This window comes from Hippoglossus hippoglossus, chromosome 12 (genome assembly GCF_009819705.1).
Source record: "Hippoglossus hippoglossus isolate fHipHip1 chromosome 12, fHipHip1.pri, whole genome shotgun sequence".
NCBI classification, from domain to species: Eukaryota; Metazoa; Chordata; class Actinopteri; order Pleuronectiformes; family Pleuronectidae; genus Hippoglossus; species Hippoglossus hippoglossus.
The window spans coordinates 12,305,730-12,323,850 of NC_047162.1; the positions used below are offsets into that span (position 1 = coordinate 12,305,730).

At 41.1% G+C, this 18,121-nt stretch overlaps 4 protein-coding genes across 5 annotated transcripts; 2 read left to right on the forward strand and 2 right to left on the reverse strand.

The window, feature by feature from the left end:
* Positions 1-887: 887 nt before the first annotated feature.
* Positions 888-4,671, forward strand: rhof (ras homolog family member F). Its single transcript, XM_034603272.1, has 5 exons — positions 888-1,652; positions 1,788-1,875; positions 2,797-2,906; positions 3,223-3,357; positions 3,571-4,671. The coding sequence occupies exons 1-5, from the start codon at positions 1,518-1,520 to the stop codon at positions 3,733-3,735; spliced, it is 633 nt and encodes a 210-aa protein (XP_034459163.1). The 5' UTR covers positions 888-1,517; the 3' UTR covers positions 3,736-4,671.
* A 559-nt stretch (positions 4,672-5,230) lies between these two features.
* Positions 5,231-13,052, reverse strand: tmem120b (transmembrane protein 120B). The gene is made up of 12 exons (XM_034603270.1): positions 12,899-13,052; positions 10,978-11,096; positions 9,725-9,841; positions 9,575-9,634; positions 9,389-9,484; positions 9,211-9,300; positions 8,910-8,975; positions 8,377-8,438; positions 7,531-7,623; positions 7,209-7,273; positions 6,862-6,930; positions 5,231-6,581 (listed from the first exon to the last, which is right to left on the reverse strand). Exons 1-12 carry the CDS (start codon positions 12,959-12,961, stop codon positions 6,465-6,467), a joined length of 1,017 nt encoding a protein of 338 aa, XP_034459161.1. The 5' UTR covers positions 12,962-13,052; the 3' UTR covers positions 5,231-6,464.
* A 203-nt stretch (positions 13,053-13,255) lies between these two features.
* Positions 13,256-15,706, forward strand: morn3 (MORN repeat containing 3). 2 transcript variants are annotated; one of them, XM_034603273.1, is made up of 6 exons: positions 13,256-13,358; positions 14,349-14,518; positions 14,618-14,775; positions 14,866-15,025; positions 15,126-15,310; positions 15,397-15,706. In XM_034603273.1, the coding sequence occupies exons 2-6, from the start codon at positions 14,374-14,376 to the stop codon at positions 15,460-15,462; spliced, it is 714 nt and encodes a 237-aa protein (XP_034459164.1). In that variant the 5' UTR covers positions 13,256-13,358; positions 14,349-14,373; the 3' UTR covers positions 15,463-15,706. The 2 variants fall into 2 exon arrangements, with proteins under 2 accessions (XP_034459164.1, XP_034459165.1); XM_034603274.1 differs by having other exon boundaries at positions 13,265-13,321.
* Positions 15,707-15,826: 120 nt separating this feature from the next.
* On the reverse strand, positions 15,827-17,449 carry orai1b (ORAI calcium release-activated calcium modulator 1b). The gene is made up of 2 exons (XM_034603275.1): positions 17,109-17,449; positions 15,827-16,994 (listed from the first exon to the last, which is right to left on the reverse strand). Exons 1-2 carry the CDS (start codon positions 17,220-17,222, stop codon positions 16,437-16,439), a joined length of 672 nt encoding a protein of 223 aa, XP_034459166.1. The 5' UTR covers positions 17,223-17,449; the 3' UTR covers positions 15,827-16,436.
* Between the last annotated feature and the right edge of the window lie 672 nt (positions 17,450-18,121).

An 18,121-nucleotide genomic window follows, 5' to 3' on the forward strand; every position in this document is an offset into this window, starting at 1 on the left:
ATCTCCAAAGCATTGTTGTGCTTTCTGAATATGCACGCTCATTCTTTATGATCTGTTCTCTCCTAACACCCATGGTAGTCAACCCACATATTCCCAAATTTAAGATTAAAATGTAATTTCATTGCATACAATATGTTCAGGAGATCTCGGGGCATCCAGGTAATTGGATAAGCAGTGGTAACACAAAGGCAAGAATGAATAAAATCACACTGCATGTCCTGTTGTCTTTGATACTATCTAACCATAATTATAACATTCAACCCTATTTATAGACTGAAGCTGTGTTAAAGGGAAATCGCATTTAATGTCATATATGTCTTAGAAGTCATCTTGCTCTAAAGTAGCTTGTCTCCTTCAGCCTTCCATAAAAATAAAAAAAAAACCAGTATAGTAGTATGTGACAGTATCTCTGCATTATCTCCAACGTAATCACTTCATTTTGCTCGGTGCTGCTGGATAAGATGCCTGAACGTCACACGCTGGGACGAGAGAAAGAGAGAAAGAGAGAGAGAGAGAGAGAGAGAGAGTAGCTTGTCCTGACGCCCAATCTGTGATGTCACTGGCGTGTTCAGCTGCACGGAGTGAAAGGAGAAGTACATTTTTGCTGTAACCACGAGGATTCAAACCAATGACGTGAATGGATGCTACCATTATTTATATATAAACTAATAACGTGGTCAAATGGTGTTTTCAGAGGTATACATTCAACAAATCAAAAATTGATTATATACTATAATACACTATTTAATGGATTACAATTAAAGGATTTTTACCATAAAGATTCAAACATGTATATATTCAAGGGACCTGAGAGAAGTGAGGCAGCTGGTTTATGACAGCTCATATTTCGTGCTTCATCGAAGAAGAAGACGAGGGTCTGACCTGAGAGAAGTTCACAAAAGACACCAGCTCTAGCACATCTAGTACTTGTACTCTAAAAGGTACAAGACACTCATTCATCCCATTCACTGTCACCAGAGAATCTCCAGGCCCCACATGACTTCACAGTTAACCATCTGAACATACTTGCCGTGAATACATCAACAATACTCGCTGACTTATCTCCAGCCTAAGAGGAACATTTTCAGCGTTATCGCTCATGCACACTTCTGTGGACGGAGGCAGTACTTCACATCAAGCCCCCACCCTTTCAAATGAAAGAGGAAAGCACAGGCAATAGAGGAAGTAGGTGCAGCCACACTCAGATGCTGCTGCATTATTCATACCCCAGAGATGCTGCCTCATTGAGCAGCGCGGCCACGGGACAGGGGAGAAGTGTGTAGTGGGGGGGGGGTCGACTGGAGACAGCCTCGATGTGACAGGAACAGGAAGTGGTGAGGAGGCCGAGCTGTACCTGGTAAACCATGAGGCTCGTCTGTTCCTCTCTCATGACACAAGCCTGCAAACCATCTCAGCCTTTCCAAATAAAGATTCACCATGTGTTTAAGCTGAATTTGGAGGGAGCATCTTCATCCCTGTCCTGACTGGCACCTGTGTGACTGGTGCTGGAGGTCGACATGACACAGAACAGTGCTGGGACTGGGAATGGCACCACAAAGAAGGGAGATGAACTCAAAATTGTGATTGTTGGAGATGGAGGCTGCGGGAAAACATCTCTTCTGCTCGTTTATGCTCGAGGAAACTTTCCAGAGGTAAGAGAGGCTGTGTCATACAGTGATAATGTCCTTTTCAAGACTAGATGCTCTTCAAAAATGTGACATAGGAAAGAATAAGTCAATACACGGCTGTACCCTAAAACCAGCATATTCTTCTTGTCTCAAAAACAGAAATATGCTCCATCAGTGTTTGAAAAATATGTCAGCACTATCTCTCTCGGAGGAAAAGAGATACAGCTCAACCTGTATGACACAGCCGGTAAGAATCACCTCCGTGTCGAACATCCATGAAGTCTCACTACATTTAACATGATGCGAAAAGACAGCGTTTTGAGGATGTTGAACAACACACTGTGTCAACTGCCTGGAGTATATATAATATATCTGTGCAGATAAAGAGCACACACACACTGACTTAGAGGTCAGCCGCTGATGTTCACTGCCGGTGTTGGAGGAATTATTTTATAGTGTCTTATCTTTTCAGATATTAAAGTTCAGGCATCTCGACACTGTGCGTTGTCTTTATCTGGTTGTTCTGAAACACAGGGACACAGAGGAAGTGGTAAAGGTCGACATTAACGTCAGAGCATCATCTGAATCATCTCTCGGGAAGTGACAAACTGGTAGAAACTACCAACAAGCTTTAGTGAAGTCAAATGTACAGAAAGTTTATAAAACTAGTCAGACTGTCAGATGGTAAGGTGTCTGATTGAATTTGAATTTGTCAGAATATAATTTTTCTGGATAAAGCTCCCCTACAATTATTTGAGGTTAAAGAAAATACATTTGGCACATAAGGGCTCAGAAAACATAGTCTTTTGTTTTATTAGTGGTTAAAAAACTAGGTAAAGACAACATTTCCACCAATTTCACAACCTGGTGTGTCTCTGTGGGACATAAAACATGAATTTCCCATTACAGATAAGTGTTTTAAAGTCGTTACATGTTCAGCAAAACCCATGACAGTGAGACTTGACACCTTATCTTAAGTATAAGAGCAGCAGGGTGCTTTACATCAGCGGAAAAAGGAAGCTGAGGCCAGGATGTGGGTTTTTATTCATCGTCTCCGACTTTGTAACACATGTTGAAGATCAGGCCGTTGCGTCCTGCACAAAATGTTCACCAATAAATTGTAACTTATCTATCAGCTAACACGTAGGTTTCATCTTTCTTTTTCTAGGACAGGAAGACTATGACAGACTGAGACCACTCTCTTATCAAGAGGCCGACCTGATCCTGATCTGCTTCGACGTGACCAACCCCACCAGCTTTGAGAATGTCCTGATAAAGGTAATCACCTCTTCAGATCATTAACGACACACAGAGTTCCACATGCAGGCAAACCGAAACAACAATGTGACCGTTCAACTGGAGTTTCAGGTTGGCTGTTCAAATTCAGTTTGTAAATGATTGTCAGAGTCTGGTGTGTTTGTGCCGGCTGCATTCTTTGAGCTATGATTAACTCATGCAGGCATGAACGTTGACCTCATGACTCCTCTCAGTACAAACAGAGGGAGAAACGCTGTCAAAGAAAGTTAAATAGAGCAGACGTACAGAATTGCATCTCAGCGTGCGAGACATTTAATTATTTCTCTTTTAACGTCAGTGGTTCCCTGAGGTGAAGCATTTCTGTCAGGACATACCGGTCATCCTGATTGGCTGCAAGACCGACCTCCGGAAGGACAAGGAGTGTTCGAGGAAGCTGATGGCCTCGAATCTGTCTCCCATCACATACTCGCAGGTAAGACAAGAAGACGTGTGCAGGCGTTGATCTGTGAAAACAGGCCTTTTCAGCCCGAGGTCACAGGATATAAACTGCCACATGATGCACCACAGCCAGAAGCTTAAACCACTTTTAACTGTACTACAGCCAAATGAATGGAAATGCACATTTATCTTTCTTTATCGCCTTACTCTCACAGGCATAGAATCTAATTGTTGGTTTTGGATGTAGGGTGAGGAGATCCGGCAGCAGATGAACGCAGAGCTCTACCTCGAGTGCTCAGCGAAGTATCAGGAGCACGTAGAGGACATTTTCAGAGAGGCCGCCAAAAAGGCTCTGGCCTACTGTCGGAAAAAAAAGAAGTGTAGGAGGAAGAAGACATGTGTGGTTTTGTGAAGTGGAAGGGACGGAGCCTCGAGGGCCCCACTCTGCAGACGAGGCCCCACAGGTGACGACTTCACAAAGACACCAAGAGATGGTTCTGTTCCTGCAAGTTGAGGCACCACTGAGTCATGAGCTCGTCTCCTTTTACCAAAAGTGATGCAACAGGAAAGACGATTTTGCAAGAAATGGCCGGGTGGAGATACGTGCAAGTGTTACATAACTTGGAATGACTCTGGTCAATGTATTTTACTATTTTTTTTAAATTCTTTTATACAGATATTATATTTTAGTAATTTTCCAAAGAAAAAGCATTGTACGGCTTGTTTTATTGAGTGTATTTATTGGAGAAATTTGCAGTCAGCTCTTATGGAGGTTTTTAATAGGATCATTTAAATGTCTGCCCCGTTTAAATGTGGTTCGGTAAAAAACAAGCACCCTTATAAAATAGTTTTTGAAATATAATTAATGATAATGGTTCTGTAGCTTTAAATCTTGAGAAGAAAAAAAAGGAGGGTTAGTTCATTTTCAGTCAAATAAACATTGGGCTCGAATGTTTTCGCTCCATCAACTGAAGCTCTAATCTTTGCCAACAGTGCCCACCAGTGTTAAAAACCTGGAATGCATCAGAGTCGACTACAAATGCAACATTCAAATAAATAAGTTGCCTCAGGTTTGAGTGAACAAGAAACAGAAATTGCAATTACATGTTTAATTTTAAATATTTCTTTACAAGAATGTACACAGAGAAATTGTCAACTGTCTCTCGTCACTGATCGTACTCAGGCACCAGTTACAGATTCAAGAAGATTGATGAAAACATTTGTTTAACATCGGCTACATCATAAAAACAAGGAAGTATTTCACTGTGTTGTGCATCCTGGCAGCTCATGTAACATTTTAGTCTGTAACTCGTCAATTATCAATAAAAGTGATGTGTAAATACTATGACCCTCCTCAGCAGCACTACTGTATGAAGGGGGGGGGGGGGGGGGGGGGGGGGGTGAAAAGACAATTTAATGCAATTGTCTTTGGTTTTTCAAAATAAAAGAAGCAGGACAGTGTTTTGCTGTGACAGGCTGGAGGGAGAATAAGGCAACAGAGACCCGACACCACTACAGCTGTTCGTTTGAACCCACCGACCCCCTGACAAAAACACCCTCGAGTGCCATTTTTAAACAAGCATGAAATGTGAACCAGACACCATGACAATGAAGGAGAGTAAAAGACCATGACAATGAAGGAGTGTAAAAGCCATGGAATTGGCCATTAATCAATTAATTCTTATAAATATTTAATTTAGTACGTCTACTTGAATAAAATAAAAATAATCCAGCACATGATTACTCATCAGTGTGCGTCATAGTCTCACAGTACCAGTGCTAATAGCAGCGTTTGATCATTACAGAATGAAAAGGGAACGGTAGCAGCACAGTGATGACAAATCCAAAAACTCTGCATGAACTTTGAACCTTTGTGACAAAACGTTTCCTACGCTCAAAGCTCTTCCTACACACGTAAAAATTTAGAGGGAAACACAATAGACCTACGTTTACATTACAATTTGTTAGCATTATGCTAATTACATCATAAAAATGGAACTGCTAGAGAGGCAGTCACATGAAAACCTCGCGAGAACACCAGGTTTTTATGTGTGAGCCAGAGTTTAGGGATTAGATCACACACACACATTTATGAAAACGCTGCCTAACGGGAATAACAGTGTTGCGTTCTAACATCACACAAATTTGTTTTCAGGAAGCTGAAGGTAACTAAGGTTACCTGCTTGGGAAGTATCAGGTTTATGTTTTTTAAAGTTGAACTTATTTGACTGAGAACAAAAGTCTAGTTAAAAAAAAATAAACAAGTAACAACACTGGTTAGCAGTGCAACAGCTTGATGGGGAGTTTGGGAACTACTCGTAAAAGAAATGAAGTGCAGTGCCAATTTGAACATGTCCACGTTTGACTGAGCCAAAGACAGTTTGACAGTTGCTACTTCACAGAAGTATGAAGTATGTACATAACAGACGTTAAGCCCTCAAAAGGCAAATTACAGACGGGTGATAAATTAGAGGAAAAACGGAAATGAAACCCCAATCCACAGAGAGCACATTGAGTCATTGAATGGTTTTAACGAGAATGATGTGAAACATTAGCTGTGGCCTTCACAGTCAACAGAACTGACAGCTATCATGATGAACACCAAAAGAGGGAATATATTTTTGATGAAGGGAGCGTTTTCCCTCCAGAAACTTGTAGAATCAATGCCGGGGCACACTGAAGCTGCTCTGGTGGTTGACACAATTTGCTTTTCCTTTAATTTGTCACCCATCTGTATAGTGATGCTACCTGCCCTCTTTCAGTTGCATATGATTTGAACAAAGGCTCCCAGACAGACTCATACACTGACACCAACACTCAAATACAACGCATTCTTTCCACTCACTTTTTTTTTTTTTTTTATGTATAAGATAAAGCAACAAAACGGCTCATCCTTAGAAAGGTGAACGACGCTTTGTGTTGAGACCGACTGAGCAGCGACACAAACAACGAGTCATCAGAAAGCAGAGAGCCTGATCTCCAGATACTCCGGCGGGATGCCGCTGGCGGAATCAAAGCAGAGAAGCTTTGTCTTCTCCCGGCCCGATCGTACTGGGGTCAGTCTCACAAGCCACCTGTGCCTGTTGCTTCAAAGTTACTGGCCGTTTGGAAGAATTTGAGGCGTCTTGTTGAGTTTATGTCTCAGTCAGTTTTTTGCACCTTCTCCTGGTTTTTCTGGATTTTCTGGTGCACAACTTTTACCGTGGTGAGAAAATTTCCCAGGAACAGGATGAGAAACGTCAACGCCAACATAAATATCTGAAGGGAAAAAAGGAGAATCTGTTTTATTTCAAGACAAGTGTGAACATGCATTTTTATAACCAGGGCCATGTCTCGATTTCCAAATGTAGCTGCGTGAGGGCATGTTGAAGCAGATGGAGGTAAAACAGAGTTCACTTGAATAAAGTCGCTGTGTTCAGAAATCAAGTCCCTGATGTCCACACGAGGACCCAAATGTGTGGTGTCCTTTCGAGTCTTGATATTTAACCAATGGCTTCAGGTTTCATTTGTCATTTGGAGGTGCCAATGCGATCCTTACCTGCCACTCTTTACAGTCTTCATGTCCTGCCAAGCGAAACAGGGTCACCGAGTTGTACAGCTGCCAAAACTGCGAAGGAACAGGAGGCACCGTCATTTATAATGTTTCTGCACACTTAGCTGCACAAGAAAATATTCCTTTTATCTTTCTCCTTATCCAATCCAAAAAATACTTTGTTGAACTACATGCTCTTAAAACATACATTTTTATGCAGTTCATACAAATCAAACAACAAATACAGGTGTAAAATATGTTTTACCCCTTCTTTCTGATTTAAAACTAAAGCGATTAAGCTGTGGTTTGATCTTAAACAAAAGAAAATAAATATAAGAGAGGGTTTGACTTACATGGCCAAAAAAGAGGAATGGCAAAAGAAACGTGAGGCCTCTCCACATCCAGGACTGGAATCCCTCTGCAGAGACACAGAACAATTGTAACAGTGACCTCGGCACAACCAGGCACAGATGATCCCTGTCCTCTCTCTGACTTAGAGCATCAAACTCAACGAGGCCTCACTCACTCAAGATCGTGCGACATCTTTTGTGTGGCAACAACTGTCTCCATCTCTCACCTTTACCCTATTTCCGCCCCCCAGACGCCACGTTCCAGATGGCTCAAGAGTTCAAACGATTTAAAAATGACAACCACCCAAAATAGCTGCCAACTCACCCACTGTGAGGTCCAGCTGATTCCTCTCTCCCAGAGCTCGCAGCCGGTATAAGCAGCCGCTCTGGTAGTAATACTGGAGGAACTGAACGAAGCCTGGGGGACAAAGGGATGAAACGCAGAGGATTGAATTTGTGTCTCAATCGCCACCAGTTACCTTCCCCCGTAAAATAAAAGTAAAAAACAGTAAGTAGAAGTTCGTGATGAGAAGCTGTACACTATAATGCTTTTATTAGCTTAAAACAAAAGAAAACAACTAAAAGAGCAGCACTATCTCAGTTTAGGCTGAATTTGTCAGTTCTTTAACTTAAACCATAACCACACAGACCGTTCACATTACACATTATGAGTCTGCATGTGATGTACTGAGCAGTGACTGTAACCACTAGTGTGGGACATGACTTCCCTATTCTAGTGAAACAGAAGATTCAACCAAACTTTTGTGTTATTGACAGTAGTGGTAGAATATCTGTGCTAAATCATTGTTTCTCTGCAGAGTCATAGTATGATTCCTGCTAAAGTCTAACCTGGGCCATTATATCTTTATTATATGACATCTAGATTGTGTCTGACTGACATTTCAAGAGTCTGTTGACATTACAGCTACTAGTAAGAAGAGGTCTGCTAAACACACATAGAAAAGTGTTTGTCAAGGACGTTTCACAGAACGAAAGCATCCAACATTGGAGCATTAAATGATAAAATGCTGGGGTAAGAAGCTTAACCAAACACCATCACTAGTCTTTACAAAATTAACATTACACTTAGTTACCCAAACTTGTAAGTAAACAAAATTATAACATCAACACATTTTGTTCCAAGTGTAGCAAACAGATACAAAATTCTTACTCTGATATATAGAGAAAGCCAGAAACTGGCTTCTGAACATCTGATACATGGCCCCCTCCGGCCTGTGAGGAGACACAAGGTAAAAAGAAACAGATTAAATTAATACCTACAGTCGTCTTTAGTCACTAACCTCTACATGTGTGACCTTAAGTTCATATATGATAACTCAAAACACGGACACTAATATTCTGATATTAACCTGATTAAGATAATAATCTGTCATCATGTCAGCAGCATTCTCTGATGACCTTAACCTGAATAAGGTCATATTCAGAAGATTTGATTGAATAAATAGATTCATTATGTGGAGTATTTTTAATCTTAGTTGCATTATGGACACATGTATATGTCGTAATCCCATTATATTGTCCTATTCGAGTTTTCAAAGCATTTCGTGACATCGACATACAGCAGTTACCAACTGAGTGTAAGCAAGAACAAGGAGGTGATGTTGTTGTAAATCATAAGACAATGCGAGTAACACGTTAAGAGGAATGTGTAAAAAAAAATAAAGTCAAAAGACATAAACTCACCAGGTCAGCATTACACCAGACAGAAAGGTGGACACATAATGGTGAGACACCCACCAACCTTTGATTCTGAGTGAGGAGACGAAAAAAAAAAAGAAAAAAAAAAAGACAAGAACATATGTTAAATTGTAACTCTGGAATTCAGCAAGCACTTCTTCAAATTACTAAATCATATTGATGTGGAGCAATCGTACACTTTACTTTCAACTAAATAGAAATAAATCAAAAAAAGATTAAGTGTCCTGCTGGTTTACACGACAGTTTCCACCGACTGCAGAGTGACTGGACTGATGCCGCAACACACCTGGAGCCATTGCTCATGAGGATGCTTTCCCTTATGGTCAATGTGCAGTAGTACCACACCAGCAAAAAGTTGAAGATTTCATCAGTGACACTAAACAAAAAACAGAGAAAATGAAATAGTGAGCAACTCTGTCGACATCGACAGCAGTAACGCTTTAGGGCGATGAGAAACATCTTACCGATAGTTGAGAAAGAAGAGGCAGGTTATGGCTCCGAACATCAGGATTATTGTCATGTAAAGCTTGAACTTCTCGTACTCGTCTTTGTAGGCAAATCTATGTAAATAAACAGAAGACAAGTCGACAATGAGCGGCGCAGATCAAACACACACAAATCCAGAGTCCGTGACCGATCACTTTACATACTTTGCCTGGTTGCTGAGAAGTGTTACGTTCACGTTGCCCAGGACCAAATTGAGGTACAGTCTAGAAAACAAAAGGCAACAATATAAATATAAATACATTTGAGAAACTAAAAGTGACAGAGATGAAATGGCAACATGAAGAAATACTGACCCGTTCCTCTTCGGCAAATATGCCTCCATATCAAAAAAGACATTTTCTTTATCTTTGATTTGTGTTTTGATGTCCGTGATCAACTTCAGTTCTATCTCGTCACACGTTTTCGCACATCTGTAAAGAAAAGACAAGATGGTGGTGAGTGGAGAAGTAAACAAGAGGAAAAGCATCTGAACCCTGCACATGATAACAGTCAGTATAATACTACTAGTGACCTTTACACAGCTCTTATCTAAACCCAAGTTGTTTTACACAGAGCAGTAAATTGAAACAAAGCAACAGAGTTAAAACATTTACAGTATTTTGCACTGTAGTCCGAATAAAAACAAATGCCATGTCACTGCAAAAAGTTCCAGTAATTAACATGAAGGAAATCCCCCAAAAAATTGTAATGGTCAATAAAGATTTATTAGGCAATATGGACGGTCACTAAAATTAGGAATAGCTCTTTATTTTAAGAAGAGAATTAAAAAGGAGGTCACCGATTCTGCTGACCTGATTTGCTCAGGCAGCTCGTTCCAGAGTTTCAAGACTCTGACTGCATCTTTCTCCATCTATCAAATACCAGAGCAGTGCCCGTACTAAACCTGCCTGTTTTGGAATGAGCCGTTTTCTTCGCCTGGGTAATGCCAGTTGCAGCTTTCTTTCTGAAACTGTTAAAGTGACCTGCAGTAATTGAGCCGCGGCAAGTAAAAAAAACGTCTGCAGGACTCAATCTGCAGGACCCTAAAGCCACCGCTGCTGCACAAAGATCTGTTCACCCGTTTATTCAAAGTTCAGGGAACCACGACCTGGAGAATCAGTTGCCGTTGCCGGGAACGGGCCCACATCATTTATTTTGACATGGCATGTGTATTGTTGAGTGTGAAGCCAATAGGATTTGAGATATGCAAGCCACAGACAGATTTCTGGACATACAAGATATTTATGTATCAAAAGGAGTTATGATAATTCTGCGTGTAACAGAACTAAAAAGCAGCTGGAAGAACATTAATTTACAAAAGGGACAATGAACAAATATTGTTCAGTTGGAAAAATCATGAACCTTTCCTCTACTACTTGTTATTTCGTACATGGTGATTGTGAACGGTAATAAACTTGCTTCTTAACCTTGAATTGGGCGTACAACCATTTTCTTGAATGAAATAGTTACACAAACTAGCTGATGATCTAGACAGTGATGCATCTATAGACTAACAGTAAAAAACAAACATGCAGTGTTCTACACTTCCGGTTATGGGAATACTTACTTGCTCAAGCTGTATCTCAGGTCCTTCAGGCCTTTTCTCTGTTTACTGATGGAGCTGCTGCACGTTGTCTGAAGATTGGTGAGCTCCTCAAGTTTGTGTCTGTATACTTTGTGACTTTCCTGGGGAACAAACAAATGCACAAAGTGAACAAAAGGAAATCTGTAAGACGAGGAACGTCTGCGGACTGAGAAATGGACGATAAGTAATCAAATTAATAGAAAAGCAGTAACAAGCGCACACACACACAGTTTATCTTAACCTCATCTTAAAAATCTTTGCCAAGCTTCAAATATTCAGTCAACACTGAAAAGCTCCTGGTGAATAGAGATTGAGCAGAGATGGAAATGCTTCATGCTGTGAAAATCTTGTTTATTTCTCAGTACAAACAGCCATGATTCTTATGTGGCGAAATATTAAAATGCCTGTTCACATGCATTTGTGTCTGAAGACCAGACCACAGGTTCCCAACTTTTTTCAGAGAGCCCTTGACTTCATAGTATCTCCTAAACTTATAGTCACATCTTGAAACATCTGGATGTTATTTTGTCGAGCAGGACTGTCAAGAATCAAGAGACCAAAAAGGGCCATTCTTTGATAAATACTTCCACAATTATTGTTTTGTTAACATTAAAATGAGACAAGTAGCGTAAACAAATGTTTCAAATGGGTTTTAAGGGGAAATACTTCAAAAGTACACCATGTTAGAAGTACAAACTGTATTTTGTGTTATTTCTAGATCCCCAAAATGTAAAATACTGGATTACGCACCAAATAAAAACACTGGTTTCTTGAGGCTATGGACTAAATGAGCAATCACTCGTCTGCTGTAACTTTGTGCAATCCATGCTTCAACTTTGTCACACTTTGGAAAGCAGAAAGAGATCCTGACCTTTCAGGAGGAAAAGTAAACCGACAGATTGTGATCATTGTGTTTACAATAGAGGTAGATCATACGATGTCTTTTTTTCCCCTTCCCCTTAGCAGTAATGTCAACATGCACATGGCCAACTGGAGAGGGAGGCATCACTCCAGAGGTTCACTAAAGGTCAACCAAACCAGTTTAAAAACCAGAACCACACACACAGAGTTTGGGGACTTTACCCTGACAAGCTGCAAATGTTAAGATGTCAAAAATGTGGAGGGCTGCAGGTGACTGCGAGTGAGAGACAGGTGGATAATGTGACTTCCGTTATTCACCAACACATCTGAGCTTCTCTGGAGCAAATCCCTGGAGAGCTTGACAGTCACCTCCATCATGTCTCCCAGCGGAGAAGCTCCAGATTTTTGTATCATCATGATAGCATCGCCGATCCATGTCTCAGATGTGTGATGCTGCCATGAAGAGAGGACTCTCTCTCTTTGGGCTTTGCTGCTTCAAAGTAAAACAGATCCTACCCTGCTTGTGCTGTTTTCAAGTTAGCCTGCTAGCTAACCTGAGCTAGCTTGGCAAGGCTGCACAGTGCTGCGTTCAGGGACCACACTATCATTTACTCAAGCAAAAAAAACAACAATAGCCAACACGTGCACTTCACCACCTGTAACGTGGGACTTCTGTAGGAACAATCTACAGTCACCAGTGTCCACAGTGCTGCGGTGTGGGGCTAGCTAACTTACAGTAGCTGCTTATTAGCTTCATCTCACTCGAGCAGCAAGAACAAGCAACCTGCTGCTAACGCTAGCTGCTAAATCACTCTCTCTGCTCTGGGATGTTACAGCAACAGACGCGAAGTGAAATATAAGATGCATCAAAGCTAACAACAGTAGCTTTAGCTCGGAGCTGCGAATGAATGGCGATCAGGGGAACGCTCCAGCCCAAGTAGCGGAGCCCCTCTGCGCACAGTTAGCACCAATCCACGACCATCTTCAGCCACTAAATCTACCGGGGTCGGTGTTGCACCCCCTCGAAGGGTTTCTCCATCACCTGCAGTTGTTGGTGCTCCTCGTCTATTTCCTCCCACTCCGTCTGGAACTTGGGTTTGGACATGGCGCTGCAGCCGCTGAGGTGGCGGGGAGGACGGGATGCTTCTCTCCGGGTCACTCGAGCAGAAGCTGCTTTAAATGGACTGCAAGGAGCATGCGCACATCACACACCACGGCCACACGTTTAAACTTCAATAAAATGAACATATAACAATTTATCAAGCATCAGCTCAACCTGCAAGACGCGGTTAAATGTGATTTTAAAATAGCTCTTAATATAATTTATTTTTAGTTCATTTAAACTGAGCCATCCAGTAAACATCTGTGTTGCTAGGATACAACAAACACTGAGTTTAATGCTGAGTCTACGCTGCTAGCTTACTAACAGTGTTGGTTTATTCCAGAAGCTTCACGGCCTGAGTTGGTAAGTTGAAGAAAGTAAACTTGAACACAACACTAAGGTACAAGTAAAACATTTTTGTGTTTTTTTTGTGAGTGTTTGATTCGCTAAATTCACCTGGGTTTTAAGTTACAGTGCTGTTTGTCAGTCAGGTGAATAGCAAGTTCTAGCTAACCAGCTTCAAACTAATTATGCTAAATGTGAGTTCACGTGTATTTGTTTGCACCACATTCAACATTTAATCAGCACTGTCTTTATAAAAATGTTCGATGTCATCAAAGCATATGCAAAGAAGACATGAGTCTTCGATGTCATCAAAGCATATGCAAAGAAGACATGAGTCTTCGATGTCATCAAAGCATATGCAAAGAAGACATGAGTCTTCGATGTCATCAAAGGAGCCTTCTCCTGAATCCTGAATGAAGAAGGAAGAATAAGCTATAAAAGAATATAGCAAAGAAACACCCAGCCATGCATGAAATAAAACAGGAAATTAATACAGGTCATTTTTGACCCATGTTGTGCATTCAAATGAGGGGTTTGCATAATCAACATCTATACAGAAATCATGACTTAAAATCCCAGCGCCCCCAGATGGCAACAGGAAATGTCTTGTTTTTTGCACGTCTTACACTTTGAAGCACTCGTCCTCGTACATTGACCACAACCATCTCAAACTTTGTCAGAAGGGCCTCAAGACATTGATGATGAAGTCATATGTAAACTGTGAGTTTTCGTCCAACGCCATGTTAGTGTTCAATTTCAACAAGACGACGCGACACACAAAATTGCTGTAACTTCAGTGTACTTTGTTCAATCTCCCTCAAACTACAAGTCTGTAAGAACAGGCCCCCCTGAAGACATTCATATTGTTTTGTATGTAGTGATAGGGATAGGAACAACAGTGGCAACAGTGGCAACAGGAAGTAAGCCTCGTTTTACAACTTTAATTCGATTTACATAAAATGTTCACTGTGTGGTCTGTACTTGATGGCACTGACCGTAATGTGTGATTAGTGGGCGTGGCGCTAACAGTTTTTTTATGTTGTAGGATTTTCAGCAAGCTGCCTCCAGCCATGCCGTTTGTCAAAGCATCTCAGAAAACACTGTCACTTTCGAAACTGTTGGATGTGAAGTCACAGAAATGTGGACTGCGGCACACAGTTTTCTCGGCCAATGGGAATGAATACACTGGGGAGTGGCAGGACAACAAGAAGCACGGTTAGATACTGTGTTGTGTTAGTGAATGTTTGGTTGTGGTTCATTATATAGGTTGATTACACCACAGTTAAAATGTTTATGCATGTTGATCTTTTTAAGGAACGGGAATTCAAGTTTGGAAGAAGTCTGGTGCTATTTATGATGGAGAGTGGAGATTTGGAAAACAGGATGGATATGGCACTTACAGTGTACTGCAGCCAGAAACAAAGAAGTATGAAAGGAAGTACTTTGGAGGGTGGAAAAATGGAACGAAGCATGTGCGTATCTGATATACAGCCATATATGCACATGATAACTAAGTGTAATTACACTCTGTGATATATTTTGTGTCACTTTCTATCCCTCAGGGGTATGGGAAATACTTGTATAGTAATTCTGCTGTTTATGACGGGGAGTGGAGTGAGGACCATCGGAGTGGCTGGGGGAGAATGTATTATGAGAATGGAGATGTCTACGAGGGAGAATGGATGGGGGATAAGAGCCACGGACAGGGCATCATTCGATTTGGTAAGAGCAATGTGCTTTACATACACTTCAATCTAAAGCAGACTATAATTTAGTCAGTCCAGATTATATTAAAATTTTGACTTTGCAATTTTTGTCCAAGCAAATGGAAACTGGTATGAAGGCGCGTGGCAAGATGGCAAGAAGAACGGTAATGGGAAGTTCAACTATTCTGATAAAGGCCAACTCTATGAAGGCTTTTGGGTGGATGGCGTAGCAAAATGTGGGACCCTGTCGGATTTTGAAAGGGATGTAACACAAACTTCGAGCAAGTATCAAATTCCACAGGTACGATATTCTGACTGTGGCGGATTTTATTTTGAGGTTTCAACCTTGAGGATAAAAACATGAACGTACAGCTTCTTCTTTTACAGATCCACCTGGTGGATATGGAGTTGGTTTTAAGGGAAGCCCAGTCAACCTACCTTGATCACTATTGATGAACAAGAGGATCAAGAGCAAGGATAGGTAGAGGGTTCTGGCTTTCCAAAATGAAGCAAAGAGAAGTGTGTAATACCAATAAGTATTCCACACAAGTCAAACTATGATTATGCACCATGCGTAAGGAGACAAGTGTTCTTTAAAAAAATCAAGTGTCAGGAGAATGACTTCAAGTTCACCATCCAACAGGACTGGCGCAGTTGGCTATAAAGCAAAAGGATAAACATCTGTGCAAAATATTATGTAATAAATCTACTCATAAACTTCAAATGTTTGAGATGTGACTTGCGTCAATGTGTCAATGATAGATAACATCAGAATGATAATAAATCCAAATTATTTTCTAAACTGGGAAACCTTGAATGACACTTGGTAAAAAAGTGTTTATTATAGTGCCACAGCCTGAGCTACAACATGTCAGCAAGCATACTCGTACCATACTCAAGTTTTGGCAGCTGTTGATCCAGTCTACGCAAAAAAAACAGGTGTTACAAATGCAAGTAGTGAGCATTACAATAAATCGTGTGCACGGTAAACACAGAGGAAAGAGTTAAATACCTGTGGTTCATTAAACACAGCAAAGTAATATATATAATAACCAAGACAGTCTTCACTGACAAACGGATAAATAAATGCAGCAGGTAACAGACAGGATTCCTAGTTATTGATCAGATTGTCTCTGCCATAATTTAAGAGATAAAATCAAGCAACTATCACAGTTAAGACCTTACAATTTCAAGTTACATGCGTCATGGTAGATTGGTGAGTTCACAGTTGATCAAACATGTCTTTTAGAAATACAACTATTTTCACAAATGTAAATTTCACAACAAAGGCGTGAGATATATATATCTTCATTCCTGTAAAAAAAAAAAAAAAAACAGAAGAAGAAAAAATGTAAAACCTATAATGAGGCTTCTGGCTTGGAGATATTCTAGGAGTTCCACCATAGATTTGTATCCACCATGCTTGCCTATGGGAAATGTGAGCTCGGAGACTGCAAGATGGAAGAGTCCCCTCTGTTGTCCAGCTCGTTCTGAAGCCTGGTGAGGTTCGATAACTCCTCCAGCTCCTGAAACTGTCTGTCGGTCTTGTGGCTGACCAAGGAGCGGTAGAAGTGCACAGCAAAGACTATGAAGATCAAACCGAAGGGGACCATGATGGAGGTGGAGGTGATCGCAGCAGCCACGCCGGACGACACCGTATTATTGCTGCCCTTGTTGGGCTTGATGGGCAGAAATTTGACCCAGCAGAGGAGAACCACCTCGGCCAGGAAGAGCAGAGTACCGATGACTGTGGAGAAGGCCCACGCCAGTTCAATGTGTCGGTGCATTCGCTCGTGCGGAGACTCCTTCACCGAGTTGAGGTTGTGGACATTGCTGACGGCCTCGATGTTGGGCAGGATGCAGGTGCTGACCATCAGAGCGAAGAGGTGGACGGCCACGAGGACTGTGGTGCAGGCACTGAAGGCAATGAGGAGGGCAGGGGGGTATGGGTAGCTGTTGTCCAGCTGCACTTCTACCATAGCCACCTGGAGAGGAGGAGGAGAACAGGAAAACACAACTTTATAAACACGTTACTACTCTGTAATAACACGATTCATCCACAGAGGAGTGCACAGGGTGATGTCAGGGGACAGCGTTACCATTGCAAATCCGGAGAGCAGAGCTGATGTCCGGCTGGAAGCCTTGAGTTTGGCCCGACTCAGGTACAGCTTCCTCCAGGACAGAGCCTGCAGCGAGTGCTCGTTCAGGCTCATGTCGCGTCTTTGTGTCCGGGGACTGGACGAGCAGCGCCGGCGCAGTTACCTTCTTCTTACTCCTGTACGCGACGGGAACAAGCGATCAACATGTCAACGTGTTCACCTACAATACATTCACCCTCGCCTTGAACTGCGGATGCGGTTTGCGTCGTTCACCGCCGGTCTGCACAGCGTGTCTGCACCTTACATTACCCAGAAGCCAGTGCGCCACAGAACAACATCCGCTGCTGAGAGGCTGGAGACCAAATGGAGGCTAGTTCTTAGCTTATCCTTTTATATAAGAGTTCAAATTGATTCAAATAAAATAAAAAAATACCATGCATAGTTATAATAACATGGAATTTGTATTTCCTGATTAGACCATTGACCCTTTTTCCATCCCGTTAATTTATTTAGTTATTTGTCTTCTCTGTTTATGTTCTTTATCTTTATTGTCTATATATGTTTATGTCTGTATATGTCTGTGTGTTATATGTTTGTGTCTATATCTCCATGCTCAGTGTGTTTTTCTATTCTGTTCTTGTGTTCGTACATTTAGATTAGTATCAGCCAGCCTTAAAAAAAGAAAGAATACTAAGTTTATTTAATTCGCCATACTACAGAAACCAAAAGACATTAAAAACATAAAAGCTTGGAACCAATTTATACAAATTTGATTTAATATTGAAAAATGAATAGTATTTATATATTTCTTAAACGCTTATATATAAAATTGTATCAAAATAATGTCTATTCTATTGCATTGTTAGTTATCCCTCTAGTGTTAAATGTTTGATTGATTTATTTTGTTATCTAAGTGTTGAGTAATTAAGAATGAAACAAAATGTCTTAGCCTTGCATTCACACTGGTCTTACACACCTTCAACTTGCAGTAATACAAAAATACAAAAATAAAG